This window comes from Botryllus schlosseri, chromosome 2, assembly GCF_051294905.1.
Source record: "Botryllus schlosseri isolate E-star chromosome 2, Bs_hap1, whole genome shotgun sequence".
Classification (NCBI taxonomy): Eukaryota; Metazoa; Chordata; class Ascidiacea; order Stolidobranchia; family Styelidae; genus Botryllus; species Botryllus schlosseri.
The window spans coordinates 36,852,798-36,873,154 of record NC_137237.1 but is presented as its reverse complement, the minus strand read 5'-3'; the positions used below and the strand labels follow the sequence as shown (position 1 = coordinate 36,873,154).

General features: G+C 40.6%; 1 protein-coding gene across 1 annotated transcript; it reads left to right on the top strand.

Annotated features, from left to right (window-relative positions):
- Window positions 1-5,083: 5,083 nt before the first annotated feature.
- On the top strand, window positions 5,084-13,553 carry LOC145434538 (DBH-like monooxygenase protein 1 homolog). Its single transcript, XM_080311889.1, has 5 exons — window positions 5,084-5,256; window positions 9,695-9,805; window positions 10,519-10,665; window positions 12,197-12,284; window positions 12,350-13,553. The coding sequence occupies exons 1-5, from the start codon at window positions 5,116-5,118 to the stop codon at window positions 12,409-12,411; spliced, it is 549 nt and encodes a 182-aa protein (XP_080168015.1). The 5' UTR covers window positions 5,084-5,115; the 3' UTR covers window positions 12,412-13,553.
- The last annotated feature ends 6,804 nt before the right edge of the window (window positions 13,554-20,357 follow it).

Below are 20,357 nucleotides of genomic sequence, written 5' to 3'. Positions count from 1 at the left end.
CATTTCTGACTATTTTGTTCCCTGTCTCTTTCATTAAAGACTCGCATTGCACCAGGTCAGGTGTTAGTAGGAGTCGGAATTGTACAGGGATTAAATGTGTTTAGTTATTACCAGGCATTGTTATTTTTGGCTTTACGGAAACCAGATGCCAAACCTGCCCGAAATAAAATTTTAAAAATGCGAAAATAAGGTTTCTTGAAAATATCGATTTTTATGAAAGTTTACTATAAAAATGTCATCATCTATTGAACGGAACTTGTAGGAAGCGATAAAACAATCGTGCAAAACAAAATTCATAAATCGACGTCCGTGAACCGTTCAGGGGGCCGCGGAATAACTTCCAAGGGGCTCTTGAAAGACAAATGAAAATTTGGGAACTTGGGATCGTAATCAAAAAGTCGAGTTATAAAATCTGGATTTACGGTGAATCTGTGGATTTATCAATCCATCGACTAGGTAGACAATATGCAGCAATTAGGAAGTAGACGATCCTGGTTCGCAACATCAGGATATTTGTTAGTAATCGGCATTTGTTTTGAAATCCTCGATTGGGGGCCGTAATTTTCGGAATTTGCCTAATGAAGCATTCTCCGGCTGCCACCGCTCACGCATTTTGTTCAGGTGGTCGCCACGCGCGACTCATGCAGCATTTAGCTCGAATGCGTATATATAATTCCATTCACTTTTAACTTGGTATTGAAAATGTCTGGTTGGCTTAATCACAGATAGTTTGTGTCAGGTTAGACAACAGAGATATGGTTTCATCCATGAACATGCACAGTGTGAAATGTTCAAAGTCGCCAAGAAGCAACCCTGCCTCAATGCGTACCATACATATATACATTCACTCTTGCTCGATTTTTCTGTCCCAGTTGAAACTTTTTTTCATAATATATTGAATAGTATAGGCTTTGGCCACTCATGATTACCTACGGTTCGAGAGGTAGTGATGGCCGTGTTCGAAACGTTCCCGTATCTCGACTTGATACGAGTCATTGTCTGAAAATACCCAAATATCTCGACTCGACTAAAGTTAAGTCAATCTTTGTATTGATTCGACTTGCACTCGAGTCGTTGAGCATGACTCGTACCAAGTAATATTACTCGAGACTGGGACGGCCAAGACCGACATTTCATTGTAATTTTGAAGATAGGTAAAGCTACCATACTACTGGTATTTAATCTATTTGTACCGGTGCTTGAAAATGCGACCAGAAGCTGTTAAAAGTGAAGAAAAGTAGGCTACTATATTATAAATGCGAAGCATTCGATATCACCACACAGAGTAGTAAAAAGTGGGTTTAACAAGACCTCCACTCGAAACGGAACAACCAACGCAATGACTTGGACTCGGACCCGGGTCACCGCTAATGTTCCCTCTAATCTTTGACGAGTCTGCGCACACTCAACAACTCACTGCGCAGATCCTTGGACAACAATGCGTAACGACTAAAAGAAAAAGTCGTCGCTTCGGATTTTTTGTACGCAACTTAGATATTCTGTACCCATAGACCATGTCAGCACTGCGCATTTGCGCACGTGCGCAGCTTAGAGGGAACATTGGTCATGGCACTAAGTACTTGGACCTCTGCTCGAAGTCTTGGACTCGGACTTGACTCAGTGATGAGTTGAAAATTACCCGACTTGAATCGAGTTTCGAAACTGTAAAATTGAGATTGACTTGTGACTTGGTGGCAACCCCGACATACACACACTCTCGGAATCGCCGAATAACTTATAGATCGTGGTCTGTATTTCACGTGACGTAATATGTCACGTGGCCGTACCCTACTCGACTATAATTCGATTGTGTGTAGACAGAAATCGTTCCAAAAGACCTATATACGTTGCTATAGTGCAGAGGTCGCCAACTCAAAACGGGTCGCGGGCCACTTTTCAAATTTCCCAGCGGCCGCGGGCCGCATGAAATCAATATCGATACATAGTTGGCAACTACGTTATAAAACTCTACGTCAGTACAACTCTCTGCTACCTAACATAGGCGATGGACTTGGTGACTACAAAAGAAGTAATATTTTAATAAAGCAATAATAATACAACAAAAGATCATTGTCATCAATTTCATTTTATTTGGAACTCTGAGCTGTGCATGATACCAGGAAACGCTTTTGAGGGCTATATAGCAAGATACGTTACTAGCTGAAAGACCATCTCCACGTAAAGCTTGATCTTGTGGGGAAGCCCTAAGCCAGTGGCTCACAAACCTTTTTAGATACACCTCCGTAATGATACTAAAAAATTTCGCGCCTCCCCCTTATCTTCATATCACAGAATGCACCCATACATACAGCTAGCAATCCAAACAGATAGTTTGATGGCATGTAAGGTTATGAATGTTGATGGAAGAATTCTCTAATATAAATTACGGACTATGCACAGAGCACTAATTGTAAATACGAAATCAAGGTGAATCGCGCGCAGCGCGAAAATGTTTTCAGTTTACCGCAGCTCCGCGCCCCGTTCAGATGCTTTCACGCCCCTACAATGGGGGCGTGCCCCCAGTTTTTGAAACACTGCCTCAATCCGTTTTCTAAGCGTCTCGGTCTTGGCAGTGTTTGGGCCATTGCATGTTAATTTCAGCATTTCAAAATTTTTTCTTAGTTTTCTTCCGAAATCTCAAATCAAGTCGCGGGCCGCGTGTTGGTGACCCTTGATCTATACAGTCTGTCTGTCAGGCATCTGTAAAGACTGCGTATAATGACACAAAGTTATAAAGAATTGAGTAGGGTTGGGACTTCGGGATCAAATTTGAAATCCCGGGATCGGGATTTCCCGGGATTTGCTCTTCTCAATCCCGGGATTTCCCGGGATTAGCAAAGTATAGTAAAATACACATACAAGCTACACACACAACATTTATTCCTTGTAGTATTGACGCAGAAACATGCTCCCGTGAATACGAAAGAAACCCAGCGACCGAAGGCCACCCGGATAATGAGCGTTTAAATTCATGTACCGCCTGTTTCGTGTAGAAGTTGATTCGTCAAACGTGATCGAAAAACGTCCAATGTTGCGTTTCATTGCCATAAGCTCTTCTCCCACACACTTACGGATTTATTTGCTGTGCTCGATCACCAAGTCACACACCCGTTTGCGACATCCTGGCAAGTCATAGTCATAAGCCTTGAAGGCCCGACGAATTCACTCACTTTGGGTAATTGAATAAATGTTTACCCGTCCACAGCAGTTAACTGGTTAAGAAGTTCATCGAGGCGAGGCTTATGCGATTTATTTTATAGGAATCGATCTTTTTCATTTTTGGCTGATCTTTCTTTGACGTGTCCGGTTGAATCATGCATGGTTTAATTACTGTCATTTTTACGGACCTTAAATGCGTTATCAGTCCCTTTGTGCTAGACACTGAAGCTTTCAAAACGTCTTGACACAAGTTGCATTTGACTTTTTATGTAGATTTATAAAACAAACAGTGTCGCCAAACATGTAATTTTTTCTTCGCATTGACGTCTTCGAAATTCGCTATTATTCGACCTGTATTTCACCTCCACAGCACCGTCCTTGTGACTTTCCGATACTCAGTTACACTGCTACGATTCGTAGACTACGACGAAAGTGATTGTGTAGCCTAAATCATTGTTACGACATAGCTGGCTTTAATATCAAATAATTGTGAATTGTTTTAGACAATCAGCAGAGTTTGTGACATTGCTTTATTACCAAAATAAGAGATATGCCGCTACGTAAGCCTTGGAAAATGCTGTTTACAAATCCCGGGATTTCATTGGGATTAATCCCGGGATCGGGATTGCTTCAAATCCCGGGATCCCGGGATCGGGATTTCCCGGGATCCCAACGCTAGAATTGAGTTGATATTTCCTTACAAGGTCATGTCAAATGCCGCCATGTATAATATGTCATTCGAATCTAAGAAACAAGGATATAAATCGAAGTGGCTTACAACGTCAAAGAAGCCCGTGCGAGTATACTCAATTGTACAATGCCATATTTAATAAGCTGATTTTATCGCAACTGAAAAGTACTCAGATGAATTATGCTGCCGAACACCTGCGACTCTTAGAGATTATTATTTTTCCCATGATGAATTGCCAAATTTGAATGGCGTGCGGCCCGGGCTATTGTTTTTGTTATTTTACCTGCTGGTTGGGTACATTTAGGCTAAGTTCAATAAGGATATTACAAGAGTAGACACTGAAATTTCCAAACTAGCCATATGCTACGTGCTACTATTGTACATGATTATTTTAGACAGAATATTGAATTGAAATTTTGTTCGCGCTCCTCGCGATTTACGCACAGTTCATTTTTTCTGATTATTTAAAAAAATCACAGTGTTTAAATGAATTCCGACGTTGCTACACGGACATGTTAGTTTAGGAATGTGGATGTTGGTTTCCTGAAATAGAGGTTCGAATATTGTTGTTTGTTGCTTTTCGACAAAAACATCCAAAATCAACCCTGATGGATGATTTTATTGCTAATGAGTGTCACCCAATGTGATAGGGATTTAAAATATGTATATTTTAATCAATTGTGTGCAAAAGCCTTGTACCCAAAAAAACCTTTCAATTCACGAATATATAGGGGCTGACATAGTTTAGAACGACTTCAGCGTCAACCATTCGACCTTTGGCACAGTTTACGAGAGTGTCGTCTGTACTTATCAGTCGAAAATAATAGGCATCACATATATATGTTTGAAAAGTTTAAACTACGTTAGCGTCGCGCTTGCAACCTTTGGCACAGTTTAAGAGAGATTAGTTCATTCTTATCAGTTTAGAGAGAATGACAGTCACATCTATTTATATCTATGTTTGTTCAGTTTAAAATGAAGTTTGCGGCAAACATGTAACCTTTGACACATTTTCAGAGATAATAGGTTGTACTGACGCAAACAAGATGTTTTGAAAAGCTAACGTCGCATAAAATATTCTAAGAATCGTTTAACCATCTGCCCCAGGCTTGGAATGATTGCAAATATGCCGACTCATCTAGCACATGCGGTAATATATGAAAACTTGTCAGAGTCATGTAAAGTCCACGTATATAAATCTTTCAAATCTGCGATTTATGCAATCTCCTGCTCTGCGTAGGACGGACACAATAATAAAAACAACTATGTACGTTTGGATAGCGGTATTGCTGACTGTGCCTGCGTGCTGGGGTGAAACGGCTAGTAATGAAGTTTGGAATGTTAAACGACTTAGCCCTCGACTTTCATTACAATGGAAATATGATAAAGACTCAATCGAAATGACGGTATGAACGTATTGTGAACGTTTTCACTATATAGAATCGTCAGTGAACATTTTGAAAATCTATACACATATAGCTAATGACTAGATGCAGCCCGTTAAATAATTATGCAACAGTGAAAGGCAGCTTAGGAGAAATCTGTTTCAAGAGTCGCATGATACATTACTTTATGTAATTGAAATCGGTGGACACTGAAGCTTATAACAGCATCTTGTCATTTGCCATATGTGTGTATTTATAATGTAGGAATTCGGTCTTCTTATCTCCTGGTGTCTTATTATCAATACTTTCGCGAAATTTGCTTTAGTTAACAATAGGCCTCTAATAGTGACTAACGATTGTGTCGCTTGACCGATATTTCTGACGTGATTTAGAATGCAGCTCATAAATGTAATAGCATCAAAGCACCTATTTCAACAATGGGGTGGGGAGATAGCGGAGTGGTATGATGTACAGCTGCAACACCAATAGGTTGCAGGTTGGAGTCCTACCGAGGTCAACTCCATAATTCCTTCCCAAATGTGGCAGGATTTTGTAGACGACGTCTTGCCATGTAATCGGTTGGGGAGGTTTTTGTAACTTCTGCAACTTTTTACGGCTTCCGGCAGCTTCTGAATCAGTGGTTCCCAAACTTTTTCGGTGTGAGGGCCAAATTTAGAATTTCAGAGTATGGTCGGGGCCGCACGAATACTACGGCTCTGAAACGGACCCAAACAGTCATAATGGCTATTTCGGAGTAGTTTTATTGCCCTGGCGAGGTTTCGAAACTGTACACCGTTTACCGCTACTTATCTGCTGCATTGGGTGTCTGTTGAGTGAATCAGCTTTTCTCGTCTAAACGCACGAAGCGCGAAAAATTTCTTTAGTTTCATGACTGAATCGGTCAATATGATCGGGAGTTGCATGTATTGCTATCAATTTTCGTCTGGTCTCCGTTCACGTAATGTGATTTACCGGTAGAGTTGAGTGAGGTGTGTTTGTAAAGGTATCTGCCCCCTCAATAGGAATTAAACATATCCGGGGGTACCTGTTGGCAGGAACGTAACGGCACTTCGTCAGGACCCCGGGCTCCCATAGGGTGATAAACTGACCCCGCATGACGTTGTTCGCTTTTGCCACGAAATCAAAGTTGTACTGTTTATCGAGACAGCGCGACGCCCGAATATTTCGATAATTCATGATAAATTCGGTGAATAAGATCGGGAATTGCGTGGTTGTCGTCTTTGCCCACGTAATCCAATTTACCGGTAGAGCTGAGTGTCTTTGAAACTGCAGACCCCATAAAATTAAACATCTTCGGGCGGGCAGACCCCTAGGTATGATTTCTTCACATGATGTTATTCCGTGACATCCTGTCTGCTATATCAAAAAATGTAGAATTGCCCAAACCTACTAAACTGGAAGATCACACGATTTCAGATCAATTGGTATTTCTTCGCTGGCATGTAATTTTCTTTCCTGCGGGATGGTATTCATCTTGATGGGTTCAGATTGCCAAGACGAGACCATTCTGCGCCAGTCATTTAGGCGCCTATGGACAAATAAACCTATATGTATTTTGCATATATAACGAAGTTTTTGGTATTTCGAAGTTTTTGGTCAGCATAAAAGCAGTCCTTTACGGCCATGGCTTTCTCGCTGCCGATCGTTCACACTTATTGGAGTCACATGTTACATGGCCTAAAACTTTAAATGTCTTGGTGCGTTGTGGTGCGGTCATGGCCAACGCTGATATGCCCATTTCTATAAATCTTGCGTATTTTTTCTTGGGGAAGAGTACCCAATAATCAAGACATGCGGCGAATTGAAATCGCGAAAATTAAATTTTTTCAAGAAGTTGCATAAATTTTTAAAAATGACTCTATAATTTATTCCAATTCACGAAATAATTTTGGGCCCCTTCGAGCTCGGCTCCCTCAATTGGGGGGTTTGGGGTGCGGCAGTTACGGCCCTGAATATAGGACTACCAATTATGCTGCTTTTAGCCGACTAAGCAGTATGCATCTCGGCGTATTCAACCGTGAGTCACGTGTTGCACATCTAGTTATCATAGGGTTACCATACGGCCTCTTTTAAGATGATTTGTCCTCTTTTTTGATTTTTTTAAAGTGTCCTCGGAGGACGCCCAAATGTCTTCTTTTTTGAGGATTTTGGTTACATAGGGCCAAATTCGACTGATATACATTAAGTCAGCACTGTAGGAACGCGACGGCGGCTATTTCGGAGCTGGACCTGGAAGTTTTTTCTCAGTCAACCACCTGTTAATGTGAAAGAAAAACTGTATGTTCCGGGAATTGTGCCTCTTTCTTTTTTAGTCAAGCGACCACGAGGGAGAGATTTTCCTCCGATTTTGAAAGTTATCAATACCTATTTATATCTATAGCTACTGCTCGTTCAACTGGAAAGTTGGGGCACATTGTATTGAAACAGCAGTAACATAACGTTAGCAGTCGATACTCACAATTCACAACTTTCCTGCAATTCTATAATTAAAAACCACATAGGTCAAGCCAAGCAAGAGTATTTTACAAATATAAATTTCATTTTTGTCATTAATCGATTTCTTAATATATGTTGGGGGCCACAAGAAGGATATCTGGGGGCCGCACTTGGGAATCACTGTTCTAAATGCTCAAAATTGATATATTATGCAATTGCAACATTTTTCAATTTTTCCATTTTTACTGCAACTTTTATCAAGTATAAAAAGGTAGAAAACTATTTCCAGTAACTGAAAAATATATTCATATTGAAATGCACCCGAATGTTTTTGGCTGACACTCGTCAGGGTTGATCGTCAACAACTAGTAGATAATTGTAAAAAAAATTGTTGATATGTGTATGATATGTCACGATTCGAGACTCTCTCGCTTTCCAGATAGGCATCTACAGCAGGGGCGGGCAACTTCTCCAGTCGGCGGGCCGGATATAGGAAAATTAACTACTTGGCGGGCCGGATTGCTGAATCGACACATTATTCGCCATTTATCCACATACACAAGGAAGAAATCGTATTTAATGAATGTATTTTAACGATAGTAATGTCACTTCAAAGCCATTTCTCATCGATAATGACGAGGATATAATGAGGATTTGAGAACAGCATTGTCATACAGGCGCTGCCATGTCTGCTTCTCTCTGATCATAGTGTCCTATATGGTGTGGAAAGAGGCAAATCTCACGGCTCAGTGAAATTGGTCTACGTCACACTTTCCATTTGGTCAAAGGCAATTGGACGGTAGTTCTGACCGACTTGCCGAGCATTAAATTTAATAAAACGGGTATCAATCGAAAGCTACTGTGGTGCTGGTTGCGAAAATATGAATTCTATTCTGCTCGAGGTTCTGGAACCCCAAAAATCAGCCTTGAATGTTGCATTGTGACGGAGTTTGGTATTGTGACGCAGCCATGCCGTCTGAGCAGCTCAGGAGCAAGCGCGCACGAGAGTAAGAGTGTGAATGCTCAATCGGTTGCGCAGCAATGGCCAATAATGGCTTGCGGTTGACTCTGCTCCTCACCTGCTCCCAGATGGCATAGTTGCGTCACAATACCAAACTCCGTTACAATGCAACATTCGAAGCTGATTTGGGGGGATTCCAGGACCACCAGCAGAATGGAATTTATATTTTCGCAACCAGCACCGCAGTAGCTTTCGATTGAAACCTGTTTTATCAGTTTTAAGGCTAGGCAAGCCGGTCAAAAATTACCGCCAAATTGCCTTTGAACAAAGGGAAAGTGTGACGTAGACCTATTTCACTGAGTCGTGAGATTTGCTTGTGTACACACCTTATAGGAAACTATGCTGTGCTCAATCAACTCACAGTGCAATCCCTAATTAATATTTCAAGGTGCTCGATAAGCCCGTACCCCAAATTTACCAATATAGCAATTCATTAAGGATGAGTAGGTGATGAGATAACGTCGTTGTTCATCTGTGTGGCCTATTTTATCTCGATATTAAATTCATGCGGACCGCGGCATCTACGAAATTTGAAATGTGGCCCGCGACCCGTTTTGAGTTGGCGTTCCCTGGCAAAAGCGGTGTCTTACAAAAGCCTACAAGTGTGCCGTGCTACAAGTCGGCGGTTACGGAATCAAAAATTAGAAATATCGGTCTGGTGTAAATGACCATTGTAGTCTACCAACACCATGATTACCACAAACGATATTAGGGTTGAGTACATCGTAAATGCCGATAATGCAAGTCTTCTCGCTTCGACGAACTTACGTGCAAGCTCCACTCGCACGCTGCGCATACGAATGACATACAGTCACTAAAATTTGACGTAGTAAGCAAGTAGCGGGGTATCTCGGTAGCCGCAGGCCACATTATCATATAAGACGGAAAACTGTCCGCCGGCCGGATCCGGCCCGCGGGCCGTATGTTGCCCGCCCCTGATCTATGGAATATCGATTTTACCTCACCTCTTTTCAAATTCAGATGATTGGAGAAACGAAAGGATGGATTGGAATCGGTTTTGCACCAACTCGCGCAGTTACAGGTGTCGATTTCATAGTCGGAGGGGTGCGAAACGGAATGGAGTATGTTTATGTGCGTCACTATAGGACAGTAATTTAAAATTCTGTTAGGTCTAATCAGGATAACGACCTTTAGTGGAAAAACGTATCGGGACTTTTAATGACTTCCTAACATGGTAGTACGGGGTCAGAAAACTCTAATATGCGAATGCTTGGATGGGAATAATCATATATTAATTGAAGTCGGAGGTGGTGTGAGTCACTGAGGGTCAAATAAGGTATTGTTGGCACTCAGGTAGAGTAGAAGGAAAACCGCCAATTTATACTCAAATGAAAGTATTCTATTCCAACTAAGTAAAAAGGTCCGGATTGCTCGCCCAAGAACTGGAAGTACACATCTACAATCATACCACTTGGGTAATTGGTGTAAACTGATGAACACTAATTGAATACTCCGAACAGTAGAATTATTTCAATACTAGTCACGACAACTTCCAGCGGTCAAGATTTATCATTTCTAGGTCGTTTCTTGTCGAAGCGTGGCGTGCCTGTAAAGCTATTGACATAAATATTTTAATTTTTTGGAAATGTCTCTATAAGCTAGATGTCATGTTCTTTTCGATATCGTGGTTAGCATTGAAAGTGCATGTTATTGGTTTTATCGTTTTCCGCCCAAAAACTCTAAGCAAGTCAGGCTCTGTTTGTTAGAAATCGGAAGGCTTAGCCTTTACTTTTTATGCAGAATGATGTACACGGCGGTTTCATTGAAATGTGTATAATTTACAGGACTGTTATACAACGAGAACTGGACATTTATTCGTTGACGCAGAGCAGAATGTTGATATCTTGGACGGCTTTGAAAACGCGACTCATACGACTGTAACAGTGAGACGTCCACTCAAATCGGGCAATGTTTTTGACAAAACAATCGAGGTGAAGAATACCAGATGAGCTGCTTATTTTTCTTGCTGTAGGAATATGCATCCTGGTTTATATTGATATAATAGGCTTTTCGAAGTACAGAACTTCAATATTGCAGTAAACAAGACGTTCATATTGCCAAATTCATTCCACTGGAAGCTTTTCGTCTGGCTCTCTTCGGCAGTGAACGACAGTAAATGAGGTTAACCAAGTTCGAAATATAGAAAAAATTTGTCGCCAGAAGGAACATCTCTACACGCTGGGAATCTTCCGTTAGTGTTGTGTTCATGTGTTGTTATTCGACTGTTTTACAGCTGATTTTGTGTGTGCTGTACCGTAGCCGTGCACTGTTTACTGCCGTTCGCGACTCTGTTTACTTGTCATTATTACGACACAACGAAAAAATTATATCTAAATTTCGAACTTGGTTAACCTCATTTACTGGCGTTCACTGCTGAAGAGAGCTAGTCGAAATGCTTCCAGTGGAATAAATTTGACAATACGAATGTATTGTTTGCTGCAATATTTACATAATGCTAATTATTAGTGGACTAAATTGGTTATTTCATTTGGATAATGCACCATATATTAAGCATGCATATGTTCCTTTCGAATAGCCGCTTAATCACGTCAAAATTGTGTAAATACCTTCAAAAAAATGCAGTACGAGCCGTTGCGCTACTTGCATTAGTAGATATAGTCGACACACACAATTTAATTGAAGCTCTCGCAGCCGTCGTCGGTTTAGCAGCAATTGCATATCACTGGCACTGTATGGATGTTATGATTATCATGTCCGTGTGAGACAGCGGTCTGAAATCTTTTTTGTCAAAGGAGCCATATTGACAATTTTCAATTGTAATTCTTGAAGAGCCACATGGCAATGTGACGTGACAATCTAAAATAACGACATCGTGACGGAATAATGAAAAATGACGCAATAGAACCTGTTTTGAACGAGGGCCATCTTTTTAACATGTTGATTTTTAATTACTCTCTCTTTTAAATACGACTCTCCTCAACTCCTTGTGTGAGTTTTAAGTGAAATAAGTTTGACAAAAAATCATTCTTATTGGCAGAACAATCGATAGAATACATAAAAATAACACTCAAATTCATGCACAACCATAATTTTTATTACTGGAATTAATTTAGAGTCTATCTTTGCTATCGAGATGGAGATATTGTGTCAGTCGGAAGGACACGTGCACCATCATTAGCCGGTCGGCTGGGACCAAAGAATTGAATGCAAAACTGGTTTCCGCAGCTTCCCCGCTAGGTGTTCACCATTTCTAGATACAATATGGAAAGAAAAAAAAAACGATTTGATCTTGCTAACTGGATATCCCTCATCCTATCGCTTGCATCGCATCTATTTCGCCAAAGCATCTGGATGGTGCGAATGAAACTGATATCTCTCTTTCTCTCTCTCTCGTCAGTTATAACTGCATGCATGCTATCTAGTTACGTCTGAGGCTTATGAAATATGCAACAACATTGCATATGTTGCAGAATAATAACAAATATTGATATTCTTATTAAGGCTGGGAATATGGAAGTTTTCTGGGTGGTCGACCAAGTCGACATACAGGTCGAAAGGAATGTGGTAAAATTCCATAACATAAGATCAGGTGATATACATGTTTGTGACTACCAAATAAGCATCAAATGAGCAGTTAATTAACAATATTTCAAGGCAATACTGAAATCGATTTATTGAGAAGAAAAGATCAATCGGGACCAGCAGGCGAGTTATGAACATTCTGTATTCAAAATCCTTGATATTTTCAGGCTTATATTAAATTCGTAATCGCCACTTCATTTTCACGTTTGTCTATTTTAGTTCGTTTCATGTTGCCTTCCATTATATTCAATCTGGTGCGCTGACAGGACGGACGGTTGATTGCAAGGCTTCTTTAAGTTGTTTTAATTACTTCCTATCTTTTTATGTTATCACAATTTTGTAATCTTTTCACTTGATACAATAAATAAACTTAGGGAACTACACTAAATTTTCCTCACCTGACTTTAGTAAGTTACCATTTCCAATAGCAATAATCTGAGGATAGGCGGAATTGTCATTCAATTGACTTTGTTAATCAATGTATTGGGTAAATACCCAAAATATTTCGGATTGGCAAAATCGAGTGCGTAAGTGAGTCGATTCGTGATCGAGAATGAAGCTTCGTCCGATTCTAGTCTAGTATCGCGTAATACGTGGCTATAGAAATATGGATTACGCGATAAATTCAGATTTGTACATTTCATGCGGCCACAAATATTAAAGAACGCAATGCCAATTCTACACCAATTGATGATAAGTTGGTATTTTTGATGGTAAGCATTCAATTGCATTTTGTGATAATGCTATGGATGGATCAAGGTTTCATCGAACTGTCGTTTTCACCTACATACAAAGCCTCGTACTCTACGTTGTGGATGCCTTGATACTTATCGAGGTTTTAAAGGCTTCTGTGCTGAGAAAAAAAAACATCGAAATAATAGTTGTAGCTACAAATAAATTGGATTATTGTTGTTGGAAAGCGGCGAATAGCTTCAGTACTCTACAATAATCTCAAATTATTACATTTGTAAGTTGATTATTTGAGTAAAGGTATGTCGTTGTGCTAAGCTTTATTGAGAAAGGGATTATTCCGAACAATGAGCCTATATACTAATAACTCATATTCTGTCCTAAGGTTAGTCCGAACCCTAACTTGACCCCAATCATGGCTTGACACAATTCCCACCCTAAACCTAACCAAAATGTAACACTAGGGTTACCATACGCCCTGTTTTAAGACGGTTTGTCCTCAGTTTTAGTGAACAGAACGTGTTCTCGGAGGAGGCCTAAATGTTCTCTTTTTTGAGAATTTGTCCACTTTATCTAGAAAAAGTATGAAGATCAGACATGGGGTAATCGCGATTAGTAATCGTAATCGATTACGACGATTACAGCATTTTCAAGTAATCGTAATCACAATCGATTACATTCGAAAAAATTCCGAAGTAATCGTAATCGTAATCGACTATACTTCCCATATATAATCGATTTCTTTGTGAAAGAACGAGTGCTTCTTATTTGCACTAGGACTATTACATAAACTGAACATTCGTGAACAATGAAGAGATATTATACCAGGCTCGTAATAGCACAAACGTCTGATTTTCAAATGCCATTGCTCATTATTACGTCAGAAGTAGCCTATTAGCTTTGCTGGTCATTGCGTAAGAAGTATCCACAGCAAATAGATATATCCGATGTACGTACATTAGTGTGATCGTAAGAACACCCGCCGTACTGTATATCAGGTTAACAAAACGTTTCACACGCCAGTACCTCGCAGCAGGATAATTAATCACCACTCTGCCTAGTTTAAAATAGTAACTTGTGTATTGATGTTTGGTTATGCTTATAGTTAAACGCAGTTTGACCGATTCTGCTTGGCGAGCGGTAGGCCTATCTAGTACGTACGTACACCGGACAAAGATTTGAAATTTTGTACTCGTCAAATAAAACATTACGGTTTCCACAACGAAGCGTTGAAAATCAACAGCTGCATCATAACCGAGCCGTTTTTGCCGTTTCTCGTAACGGCAGATTGCAGTGCATTATCTGTATTAAGTTGAATGCAGAATTTTACGAATTAGAATCTTATTCTCACATGACTCTTCTTGAAACGGGCGCCAATCCTCATTTCACAATTCTTTACTCAACATCGGGACCTGCCGTCATAGCCATGGGCTTATATAATATATATCATGTTAGCGGAGGTTGTAGCTAGACTCAGGGCCAAAACAGCAACTCTTCCTCCAGTCCAAACGTTGGTCTTTGGCCCTCATGGGGTGATATTTTCAAGTTGAAGTCTGAGTTTCGTCAGTAATATTGGTAATCGCATTTTATTATTATTAATTTTTAATCCTTACTCTACCCCGATGTTCAGATTTACCTGTAGAGCTGGGGGCACGTATTTCATAATTATAGTGTCTGGTATCCTGTTTTACTTTAATGTATGTTGTTAATTCGTGACCTCCGGTCTGTGATATCATCAAAAGATATTGTTGTATCCCAAACGTAGTAGACTAAAAGAAACATTTTCATTGTGGGCTCGGTTGCCGGTGAACCCAGCCCTCGGTGAACCCAGCCTTACAAACTCGGCCCTCGGTGAACTCAGACCTCGGTGAACTCAGCCCTCGGGAAATTTTGTATTCACGGATTGAGTAAGTGGGGGAGATAACGCGATGCTCACATACTCTACTTTTTTGTTTTGTGGTATTCGTGGTGTTTCTCGAATACTATGGACCTCGGTGAATTCCGCCCCCGAACAATCTTGAATTAATGCTGGGAGCTGGGATATTAGGGTTGGTGGAGGTGGGATATTAGGGTTGGTGGAGGTGGGAGATTAGGGTTGGTGGAGGTGGGATATTAGGGTTGGGGGAGGGGGGATATTAGGGTTGCCGGAGGTGGGATATTAGGGTTGCCGGAGGTGGGAGATTAGGGTTGGTGGAGGTGGGATATTAGGGTTGGGGGAGGGGAGATATTAGGGTTGCCGGAGGTGGGATATTAGGGTTGCCGGAGGTGGGATATTAGGGTTGCCGGAGGTGGGATATTAGGGTTAGGGAAGGGGGATATTAGGGTTGCCGGTGAATACAAAATTTCCCGAGGGTGGAATTGACCGAGGGCCGGGTTCACCGAGGTCCAAGTTCGGCGAGGGCCGAGTTTGTAAGGCTGAGTTCACTGAGGTCTGATCGATATGTGAACGTCGCGTTCTTTCCCGCGCCTGGCGCTTGGGCAATCCGTGATCTGATCACGCCGTGACTGCGTGATCTACGCATGCCCTGACCTCCTTACAAGATCGACAAATCAGTTGATAATAACATTGTTAGTTTAATAATTCATAATAATACTTGTTAATACACTTGATAACAAAAGATCCCGAGGGCCGAGTTCACCGAGGTCCGAGTTCACCGAGGGCCGAGTTTGTAAGGCTGGGTTCACCGAGGACTGGGTTCACTGGTAATCGTGGGCTCACATTGGAAGGACCGTGGACTATTATTCACGCCCACCCAGCGCGGCTATTGGCAATGGACACAAACCCTAAGTTTCAACCAAGGTCTTTCTTTAGTAGCACACTTCGTGAAGTCGCATATGTCTTTTGGCGTGTCGTGGCACGGTATTGACTGGAACCTAAATTCCTATTCCTATAAAGTAGGGTTGCATTTAAAACAAAAATCAATTTAAAGTAAACATGTTTGAATCATGTTTTTTGAGCCATGTCGTCACGAATGTGTATTGACATTGACGTTAAAAAATATAGGGTAAATATAGCTCCTTTGATGAAATATCTGTCGTTTAACTGTTGAACCGACTATTTTGAGGGTTTCAACCATCCCATATCGATGTACGTCGGCTAAATCAGGTGGTTACTGTCCATATAGGCTCATTCAACATGTTATTTGAAAAGTATTTACACAACAAAGTGTTTTAAACAACCATTTGTTTTAAATGCAGCCCTACTATAAATAATGTAGGCCATGTTTTTTTGTTGAGGGGAAGACGTATGCATTTCAAAATCAAGCTTATCTAGAGAGAATTTTCAAGTCAATTTAATCTCTCGAAAATACTCAATAATTTATGTTGGTCTACGAAATACTTTGAGTCATCTTCGATCTCGCTCCTCACCCTATTGGGAAATTTGGGGTGCGGCAGTCAAGGACCTGGCAAGAATGCAAATCGTTGGGTGCAATTGATCGTCCTATATAAAAATGGGCAAGAGGTAGGTTCCATTATGACGCAACAAGCAAATGACGCATCCTTTTTAAATGAAGTTTGTTATCTCATTAGGCCTTTTCAGCGCAATCCATATATTGTCTTCCAATATCACCTCTAAGATGCAAAATAAATGTAATCGTGAGTAATCGTGATTACTTTTCCAATGCAATCGTAATCGTAATCGACTACTTCCTGATTTTGCTGTAATCGTAATCGTAATCGCGTCATTTGTAAGTAATCGTAATCGCAATCGATTACATTCATGAAGTAATCACCCAATGTCTGATGAAGATACCATCAGAAACTCGACTGCGACGCAGTGAATGAAAGAGTTTCGAAATAATTCGAGTAAAACGGAGGTCGAGTCTAAGTGTGGACCTGGTACAATGATTCCAAAACTTTAGAATTTACCCAGTTTGTCTTTTCCGGGCGTATTACAGCTGTCAGGGTTTTTGAGAGTCCTCTTTTTCGCATCTCATGGTAACCCGATGTAACACCAAAAAGGACGCTCATCCTAAATTGAATCGATCCCTCAACTTACATACCAGTGTTGGGATGACTCGAGTCATGACTTAACTCGATGCCGATGTCATGCCTTTGATCTTACTAGGAACGTGCTGTGTATCAATTGAACCTTCTTGTGTTTCACTCATAAAATTGTTTCTTTTTATTATTTCAATTTTTTCCGAACTCCATAAATATTGAAGGACTGGTTTTGTTATCTTGACAGTTGTCTCCAATAAAGGGGGGTGGATCTCGCATTATAGCTAATTAGAATCGATATCGTCGAGTTTATGATTGTGTTTTTACCATTCCAGGTAAGTTAACGATGATTGTTGCCATAGAGTGCGTTTTCTATTTTCCTGGTAGCCCCGCCTTGTTGTTTTTATTTGCTCTTCACCGAAGTACTGTCCCAATATTTTGATGGTCGTCTTGATATTTTCCTGTAGTTTATTCTTGCTCGTCGATTAGGCTTTGTAGTGAAGGCTGAGTATTTTAGTTTTTTGTTTATTTAGTTAGTTATTTAGCTTTTTCAAAGCATGTAAATTCCTCATACGTTCCAAGTCGGTGATGAGGATCGTCAAGTCATGTGCGCATTGTAATATCTTAAGTTGGAACTGTCCGACTTTAAAGTTTTTATCTTTTCATTTCTTAGGATCATTTGCGTAAAGGGTTCAGCTGTGAATGCGTTAAGGCACATAGGCCTACTTAGGGGGCAGCCATGGCAGAGTCCTCTTCTAAGGCGAATATCTTCGGTGTAGTTACCATTAATGTCATCCTTACTTAAGGGACTTTGGTGTATTTTTTGAATAAGTTCTCTCGATCTCTTTCCAAAATTAAGTTTTCTCGTGATCTCAAAGAGAAATTAGTGGGGGTCTCTGTCAAAAGCCTTCACCTGATCAACGTTTGCTAATATTAAAAGTGTTTTCTTTTCATTACTGTAAATATCACGGCCTCGATGTTTTTCAATATCTCAGACATCTGTCTCTTTTCTACCGCACACTGTTGGGGCGGCAAAATGACGTCATTGAGATCAGTTTTCATCCTATTTACTAGAATCTATGTAAGGATCTTATAATCAACGGTTGTCAGGGATATGGGTCTCCAGTTCTTTATTTCTTCGGGATCCCCTTTCTTATATATGAGACTTACTATTAATTCACTTCACGAATGAGCAGTGTTGCCGAACAGTAATAGGCTACATTGTTGTAAAGCTGTAGCATGTCGTTTTTAACTGGATAGAAGAAGGTTTTGTAAAACTCGATTAATATACCATCTGAACCCAGTGTCTTGTGCGTCTTGTATGTATGTAAAGTTTTGATTGCTATTTCTAATTCCGATTCTGAAATAGGGCTATCCTGCAGTTCCCCTTTATCAGGTGCTAGGGTATTTACTATGGATTCATTTATTTGTTGTTGGAGATTTTCTTCACCAACATTTTTGTCGCTCTATAGGTATTCATAGAATTCCTGAATACTGTCTATAATTTCCTTTCTGTCTTCCATAACATGAACAGCTTTGTCTTCCAATCGTGTATTTTTTTCTCATTTTCCTGTTTTTGAGTTTGGCGTAGAATTAGTGTGAAGGTTTTCCATTCTCCTCGAGTATCTGTTTAAAATTGAATCTCACGAGACAGTCGAGTTTCTCCTTTTCTATATCCATTAGCTTTCGAGTCATTTGGGCCCTCTACTCTGGATTTATATTTTGAGAGTTTAATTTACATTTTGGGCTCCCTTGGATTTCGCTCTGCTTCCTTTTCACTTCTATTCCGTATGTTATAGAGATCTTCTTTAGTTTCTTTTTAAGGTCGACCAACCAACATCATGTGCCGGGGCATTCTAAATTTCTAAAGCTAAATTCCTCGTATAGTTTTTCTAGTAGGTATTTGGTGTTGTTGTGGTGAGACGCGTTGTTGTTCCACGTCCCTTCCCCCCATTTCTCTGATATCTTTGGTTTAATTCTAATTGTTGCATAGTACTTATAGTCTGAGAAGCCGTTGATTTCATAGCATGCGGCCGTCGTCATCATGGCTAGATCTTTCGTAACATAGATTATGTCTATGCGGCGCGAGTTGAAAGCGCTCGTCTTCATAAAGATATTTGTAAAGGGATGACGCCATCTGTAGATATCTACCATTTTCTTGTTGTTTAATTTTAATAATCCATATCTCTGCGGCTTCGGTTACTATAAAGGTAGTTTGCCTTTCACAGTCTATCTTATCCATGATCATGTTGACATCACCCGGTATGATAGGGCTGCCATTTTGTCTTATTCCCACAGTAAGATGTCGGAAGAAATCATCTTGTGTTTTCCAACTTGATTGCGGCGCATAGATGTTCAGGATTGTTAGGGACTCTTTGTGGTCTTTCGAGTTCAGCGCAAGTTTTTGGGCTCCATTTGGTATAGTTATGTTGTGGTCGTTCGAATATTCCGTTGTTAGGTTTGTCTAAATTATAATCGTTCTGCCATGGAAGTAAAGTTTTCTGTTTCTTTCTTCTCTGAATAGTATAAAAAGTTTTTGAATATGCTGTAATTGTTTCTATGTGCCCATAATGTAAGTTTGCATTCCCTAAGATTAAACGCCCGCCTTCTGCGATTTCAAATCATCAGCGCTGTCAATTAGGGAGTCCGTGATAGCGCGTAAATGCCAATTATTTACCATTAACCGATACGCGCGCGAACAATTGAATACGCAGGTTCGTGGGCGGCGACGAACTAGTGCTTAAAACGCCCCAATAAATTGTAATCGGTGATTAGTAATCAGACAAACGAAGCAACCTCGTTTACGACGTCGTAAATCGGGAAATGCAGCGATGCAGTCAAAATCGATGTTTTAATCAGCAACCAATTGTCGCGATTCGAGCTACTCAATACTGAGTAAAAACCCATCGTGTTGGCGGTAAGGGATAAATACTGATATAGGTCGCGCGCGTTTGTAATCATCATTCTTGTCTGTCTTTCCTGTTCCAGAATTGTCACGCCGTGTTACTGGGCAGTCCAGCGACGAATGTCGAGTGCGCAGCAATCAATAACCTAATTTCGCAATCATCTCAGCTGGAGATCGCATCTCGTTACATTGTGCGACCTGCGTGCACAGAAGAATCTCGCTAATTGGTCGCGGCCGCGCGTAACACTGATAATACGACTTGTTGAATTGCAACTGAATATAAGTATCGGAATGGGAATGGTCATTTCGAAAAGACGGTGTTCTGCGTTTCAAAAGGAGAGGGTTTCGACACCCCCCCCCCCGTCTACGCGCCTGCCGCCACCCCATTCAAAAATAAAAGTAGGCGCCTATGAACCCAACTACATTGCTGGAGTTCGTTTTCGACTCCGTTTACAGCCTCATCATTGTCTTGTTCATCTGCAGTCACATGTTCAATGTTTTCTTCTTTATTTTCGTCTACGTTTACGTGTCCTCTTACCCGGA

Coding starts and splice junctions, on each gene's coding strand:
- LOC145434538 (XM_080311889.1), top strand. CDS start 5,116: ATGTACGTTTGGATAGCGGTATTGCTGACTGTGCCTGCGTGCTGGGGT. Junction 5,257..9,694: donor AAGACTCAATCGAAATGACG/GTATGAACGTAT, acceptor TTTCAAATTCAG/ATGATTGGAGAAACGAAAGG. Junction 12,285..12,349: donor ATTCCATAACATAAGATCAG/GTGATATACATG, acceptor CAATATTTCAAG/GCAATACTGAAATCGATTTA.